This window comes from Myotis brandtii, unplaced genomic scaffold (genome assembly GCF_000412655.1).
Source record: "Myotis brandtii unplaced genomic scaffold, ASM41265v1 scaffold1609, whole genome shotgun sequence".
Classification (NCBI taxonomy): domain Eukaryota; kingdom Metazoa; phylum Chordata; class Mammalia; order Chiroptera; family Vespertilionidae; genus Myotis; species Myotis brandtii.
Genome location: NW_005355879.1, coordinates 176,625 through 183,641, shown reverse-complemented (window position 1 = coordinate 183,641; position 7,017 = coordinate 176,625). Strand labels below are relative to the sequence as shown.

At 46.1% G+C, this 7,017-nt stretch overlaps 1 protein-coding gene across 1 annotated transcript in view; it reads right to left on the bottom strand.

The window, feature by feature from the left end:
• DTX4 (deltex 4, E3 ubiquitin ligase) overlaps positions 1–7,017 on the bottom strand; it is a 23,652-nt gene that overhangs the window by 6,228 nt on the left and 10,407 nt on the right. The window contains exons 5-6 of the mRNA XM_014536335.1: positions 6,341–6,493; positions 3,215–3,376 (exon numbers count right to left, since the gene is read on the bottom strand). Coding sequence (XP_014391821.1) covers positions 3,215–3,376; positions 6,341–6,493 — 315 coding nt within the window. The remainder of the gene's footprint in view (positions 1–3,214; positions 3,377–6,340; positions 6,494–7,017) is intronic.

The following is a 7,017-nucleotide window of genomic DNA, read 5'->3' as shown; positions in this document are numbered from 1 at the left end:
ACTGGGGCAGGCCAGACCCCACCTGTGCATGAATTCGTGCACTGGGCCTCTAGTATAATATAAAACCAATATAATATTAATAATTCCACGCTTGTCCTGGTACTGGCTCCCCACACAGATGATCGGTGAATATGTCCTGGTGAATGAATAAGCGTGGGAACGTAGGAAACTGCAAGAAATCATGAAGTCTTCACTTTCTTTTATGATGCACAAGGATGATTCCAAAATGATTTTAAAATTCTGGAATTTAAAATATTTTTAATGGCTTGGTTCAAGAGAACCCATGACTTTGCAAACTGAATGGCATTGTAAGTGTGTCTGGTCTCAGAAAGAGCTACCATGTCCTCTTGGAGATGCAGGACTGCACAGTCCTGAATTTCATATTCACATGAAATCACTCCACATTTGCCACATCCCCATGGCCACGCCTGTTTTTGAGCCAGTTTGCCTTACTGAAGGGCCAGTTCCCAGCAGGGCTCTGCCTGCCCCTCTCCTGCCTGGGACAGGCCCGCCCTGCAAAGGCACAGATGCTTGCTGGAGCTGACCCAGCAAGGCTGAGTGCTCCTGGTGCATTGCTAAGTGAAGCAGTCACGACTGGGCTTGAGTTTCTCCCCCAGGGAACTGTTCTCTGCAGTGAAGGCTGAGCTGAAGGTCTCCACCCTTCATGAAATCCCAAGCCTCCCGGGGCTGAGAAAGGGCAATGAAATCACGACCTTAACCAGCGATGCCCCAAATGAAACACTTCCTCATGGCCCTTCAACACCCCAACCTTTTCTCCCCTGGGACTCTATGGTTGCCTCCTACTAAAATCTCTCTTCCCCATTTCTTCATGTCTTTCAGAGCCTACTAGCAACTGCCCTGCTCCAGAAAGTCTCCTCCGACTCTCCCAGTGAGACAGACACGGGCCCTCCTCCTTACCCAGACAAGTGGGATACTCCAATAATGAGGATACTCCCATAAGGTTGGTGACCAGGGATTGGGCACCGCAGTGCTGTGCTCAGCACCACAATATGTACATATAATGATAGCTCCCATCCTCAGAAAACCCCTGCATAATAGGTTCCTGACTGCACAGATAAGGAAACTGAGCCAGGAAGGTCACGTGCGGTCCGAAGTCCCCAGCTGGTGAGGATCAGCAGCAATTGGAAGCCGCCCACAGCTTTTACTGCTGGTGCATGTCCTCTTTGCTGTGTAGCTTAGTGATGTACAGTTAATTTCCCCCCTGACTGGTTGGTAGGTCCCTCGAAGAAGTACTATGTTTTTCATTCAATTCTCTTACAGGCTATCACATCCCGTTGTTTTGTTTCTCCCACATCATGTCTCACTATTTGGAAGAACCTTGTTTATTTTTTTAAATATATTTTATTGATTTTTTACAGAGAGGAAGGGAGAGAGATAGATAGTTAGAAACATTGATGGGAGAGAGACATCGATCAGCTGCCTCCTGCACATCAACCACTGGGGATGTGCCCACAACCCAGGTACATGCCCTTTGACCGGAATCGAACCTGGGACCTTTCAGTCCACAGGCCGACGCTCTATCCACTGAGCCAAACCGGTTTCGGCAGAACCTTGTTTATTTATCTGTTTACTTTATTGTTATCCTTCTCCCACTAGAATGGGGACTTCAGGGGAGCAAGGACGGTGTCCATTTTGCTCACCATTGTTTCTCTCGCATCTAGAACATGCCTGGCTCAGAACCCACACTCAAATGTTTGTTAAATGAAAGAAAAAATGGAAAAAGGCAAGGAGGAGAGGGAAGGGGAGGGTGAACTAATAAATATTTACTAACGAAATGAATCCAGTAAGCACCCTAGAGCATTTAGAAAAAGCTTCGATGTGTGACGAAGGAACGCGTCTGTATTGGCTGCCAGGAAAATTGTTCAATTTGTTCCTTAGGACCGTCTTTCAAAGAATCAAAAGAGGAAATAAATGCCCACAAAAATCAGAGCCAAGGAATAGCTATCAAATTACAAATGCTAATACCATTTGACAAGGAAATTCCACTTCTAGAAAATTATTCTACAGACATACTCACAGGCGTACAAGGTTATTCATTACAGCATTATTTGTTGTAGCAAAAGATTGGACACAATCCATATGCCCATCAAATGGAGAGTGTTGAATATGAATTACGGTAGCTTTATACAATGGATTATCACGCAGAGCTGAGAAAGAATGAGGAAGCTCTCTCTATGCGGACAAGGGAAGATATACAGTCTACATTGTTCATTGAATAATGCAGGGCGCAGAACAATATGTCTAATATGTCACACTTTGTGTAAAAATGGGAGGAGTGGATGCAGTCTGCTGCATGTGCACAAAGAATACGGGAAGGAGAGAAAAGGAAGTAGGCACAATGGTGGAGAATGGGGGAGGGGGAGGCCCCATAGATGGGGGATGAGAGTGGAAAGAAGACTTTTCAGGGTATAATAATATTAGTCAGTTTGGGCTGCTCTAACAAAATACCACAAACTTGGTGGCTTTCAAACAACAGAAATTCATTTCTTATAGTCCTAGAGGCTGGAAAGTCCAAGATCAAGGTGCCGGCAGACTCAGTGTCTGGTGAGGCTCGACCACATAACGTGTTTCGTTTCACAAGTTCGCAGCTGGAGAAGAACTTGCTCCAGGATGAATCGTACCTGGAGTCTCATCCCTATCTGATTTAGGTGCTATTTAGATGAGACTTTGAATTTAGACTTTAAAGTTGATGCTTGAGTGAGTTAAGACTTTTGAGTTTGTTGGGATGGAATAAATGTATTCAAGAAGGACATGAGTTTAGGAAGGGCAGGGGTGGAATGCTATAGACTGAAAGTTTGTGTCCCCCCCCCAAAACTGATATGTTGAAACCTAATCCCCAACAAGATGGTATTAGGAGGTGGGGGTTTTTGGTAGCAGATTAGGTTAGGAGGGTGGAACCCTCATGAATGGGATTAGTGCTTTATAAGAGAGACCCCAGAAAGCTCCCTCTCCCCTTCCACTGTATGAGGTCACAGCGAGAAAATGGCTGTCTATGAACCAGGAAGCAGGCCCTCAGCAGACATTGAATCTGCTGGCATGTTGACCTTGGACTTCCTAGCCTCAGAAATAAATTATGTTGTTTAAAAGCCATCTAGTCTGTGGTATTTTGTTACTGCAGCCTGAATGGACTAAGACAAACATTTACTTACAAACATTTAAAATGATAACAGTTGATGGCCGAGGATGGGCTCACCTGAATGCCAGGGGGGATGCTGTAGATGATCCGGATGGTTTTGCAGTCTGGGTGGCCAGGCAACGAGTGGGGGATGAGGTGGTACTCCATCTTTCCTGGAGGCTGGGTGCCTGTTTTCACCCCATAAATGGTCTTACAGGTTGGACACTGCAAACTGCCATCCTGAGGAGACAAGGCCAGGACAACCAGACTGGAAGACAGTTTTGGTAATGACCTCCCAACCCAACCCCAAAAGGTACCATAGACAAAGGGCCTGGGGGACAAAATACTCCCAAGTGAGTAACAGACCTTGGTTGTCCTTGGCTCTCAAGGCCATTTTTGCTTTCTCCAAAGTAGCAGGAGGCAAATTCTACCAACAGCCCCGTACCCCATACTAAGGGAAATGTAACAGAGACCCTGTCCTTGAGAGGGAGGCCAGGCTTTGCACTGCACCTCAGGGCTCTGTTGGGGGTTCTGTGAATGTGTGTGTGTATGTGTGTGTGAGTGTGTGTGTGTGTGTGTGTAGTCCGGCTGCTGTGATGTAAGGGGTCACTGTTTCACAGCAGGGACTGGTGAGGTGTCGTCTGAGGGGAAGAGAACCTGGACAGTAAATTCTATTCCCAGATTCCCAAGAAGAAATGGAATGAGAAGAAGGAAGGAGTGAGTGCACAGGGAGTATGTGTGTAGAAAATGCTGCTACACAGCTGGGACCAAAGCTCTCCAGGACACCTGCATCTCGTTGGGAAGGCAGGAATCCTCTGTGGAGCTATTTAGGGATATTTCCATTCAAGCTCTACTCATTTAAAGGCATAGCTTGTATTCAGGGCAATTACTCCATGTGATCAAGGAACAGGAACTCAAGGCTTGGGGCTCAGAAGGGTCCCACTCTCTGCTCTGGCCTTAACCTGCTTCATGACCTAGAGTGAATCACTCCATTTCTCTCTGGGTCCTTTTCGCTCCTCTTTTGTGTAAAGAAACAACAACAACAACAACAACACACCCACATGCTTCAAAGTATTAGTGCCAAAGAGAATAAAGAATAGTGTCTAAAGAAATATTTTTAAAGAAGCATGGAAATCAATGGAAAGCAGTACTAGATTAATCTTGAATATAGTCATCAGAAAGGAAGTGTGTTAAGAAATCCCTTTAAACCCCAAACAACCTCTAAAAATGCAGAATCCCAAAGAAAGCTTTTACTTTAGGGTCAGGAAAGTGTGCAAGGGTTCCAGATATGCATCACCCATCAGTGACTGAACATACACTTCCTAAGACATTGAGAAAGGTCCCCAGCACTTTGAAAAATCAATCATAGGGTTACATAAAGATGAAGGGAAAAATTATAGCCATAGTTAACACAAAGGAGCAATCAATTTGAATCATACCAGTAATAACACCCTATAAACTAAGCATTGTTTTATCTCCATCTTCCAGATGGAAAATGAAACCTCAGAGTTGAAAATCTTGCCCAAGGTCATTCAGCTACTAAGCTAGGGTTCAATCTTGGGTCAGCTGTCTCTCTTGCCTCTACTCTTTCCCACAGCAAGAGAAGCACACAGCTGCCCCCCTGAAAGCCAGACATTTTTTGGATGAGTAAGAGGTTGGAGGAGATCTGGGAAATCTCAGATCTGAAGCAATCCAAGCTGGGCCTGGAGAAACAAATACAGTTTGAATTCATGGAAATGGGGGTTAAAGGTTATTCCAGGTATAGGAACGAACATTGGAAAAGGCAAGGATTTAGAAAAAGTTGGGACTTCGTAAGGAGAGAGTTATCATCCAAGGACATTCCCAGATTCCCAGAAACCAGCTTTAACGGAGGGAATACCACACCACCTTCAGTAATGGACAAGACGGGAATCGCAGCCTCTCTGCCTACAGCAGGGGGATTGTCCAGGCCGACCTTGGCAACAGTCCATAATGCCTTTGAAGGACAATCAAGGGTGTTTGAAAATGTTCAAAGAAAGCGAATTATAACTGGAAATCACTAGTCTCAGAGAAGGAAGGATGATCAGGAAACCCATTTATGTCAGTATGAATGAACACTCACCATGGGCCCAGTGCTGTAATGAGAACTTCCTTCTCCTTCATTGATGGGGCTCATTTCACCTAGCAATGGGCCATGACAATGACCACTCCCCTCAAAAACCTCAGGGACAGAAGTCTATACCTCTCAGACCACCACGCCTAGTGTAGAGATTGGGGGGTTGGGTAGCACAGCCCACAGGGAAGGAAAAGACAGGTGTTTTGTTTTTAAAAAAACATATTTTAAATATATTTCTTTATTGATTTCAGAGAGGAAGGGAGAAGGAGAGAGAGATAGAAACATCAATGATGACAGAGAATCATTGATTGGCTGCCTCCTGCACAACCCCTACTGGGGATCAAGCCCACAACCCAGGCATGTGCCCTTGGCCAGAATCGAACCTGGGACCCTTCAGTCCGCAGGCCGACGCTCTATCCACTGAGCCAAGCCGGCTAGGGCTTAAAAAATATTTTTTAATTGATTTAAGAGAGGAAGTGGAGAGAGAGAGAGAGAGAGAGGGAGAGAGAGAGAGAGAAACATCAAAGATGGGAGAATCATTGATTGTCTGCCTCCTTCATGCCTCAGACTGGAGATCGAGCCCTAAACCCAAGCATATGCCCTGACCAGAAATCAAACTGTGACCTCCTGGTTCATAGGTTGACACGTAACCACTGAGCCACGCCAGCCAGGCTAAAGACAGGTTTTGCAACATTATAATTTTGTGGAGGAGAGAGAGAGAGAGAGAGAGAGAGAGAGAGAGAGAGAGAGAGAAACATCAAAGATGGGAGAATCATTGATTGTCTGCCTCCTTCATGCCTCAGACTGGAGATCGAGCCCTAAACCCAAGCATATGCCCTGACCAGAAATCAAACTGTGACCTCCTGGTTCATAGGTTGACACATAACCACTGAGCCACGCCAGCCAGGCTAAAGACAGGTTTTGCAACATTATAATTTTGTGGAGGACGGATCCTACTGAGAACAGCCAAGATGACCACTCCTGATGCCCGGGGATGCCTTTAAGACTTCCTACATCACCTGGAGCACAACTCCAAGAGAGCCTTCATGCTCTTGCTCCTCCAGGGCCCAGTGCGGGAGGTGGCAGCAGCCCCAAAGGCTGGCACTCACCTTGTTGCCATTGTTGTACATGGCAACCAGGCAGTAGATGTGGTAGATGTGGCCGCATCTGGACAGCTTTCCCACCAGGTCAGGCTTGACCGTTGGCTGCGGGCCCTTGTAGCCTGAGGGGGCTGTGAGGCGCTCCATACAGATGGTGCAGTCCTGGGGGTGGCAGGGGACAGAGCAGACAGGCTGTCAAGCCTCTCCCAGCCTGGGAAGTTGGAGTATCCCCACACTGGTTCCCAAATGATCAGGTGAGCTGTCACTGGTCCTCTTCTAGAAAGCCCACAAACTAGGATATAGGTGCCTTTGGGAATCTAAATATAGTTTTGTCTTGCTTTACACAACAGAAGAATTCCTGAAATAATTCCTGGTGTCAGTACCTGTTAACTTGGAGCTGGCCAACAAAATTACAATCTCCTTGTGAGCTGGGACGATACACTGTCCTTCCTTGGTGTTTTTCCATGGCTTGTGAAGGAAATGAATGTCTGCTGACAGGCCCATTGATAAGCTTTTTTAAAGCTGAACTAGGGTAAAGGAATTATAATTCTAGTGTACTAGAGGGTCTGCTATTTAAAGAAAGCTATAACAGGGTTTCTCACCCTTGGCACTATTGACATTGGGGGCTGGATAGTCCTTTGCTGCAGGGGTTGTCCTGGGCATTGGAGGGTGTTTAACAGCATCCC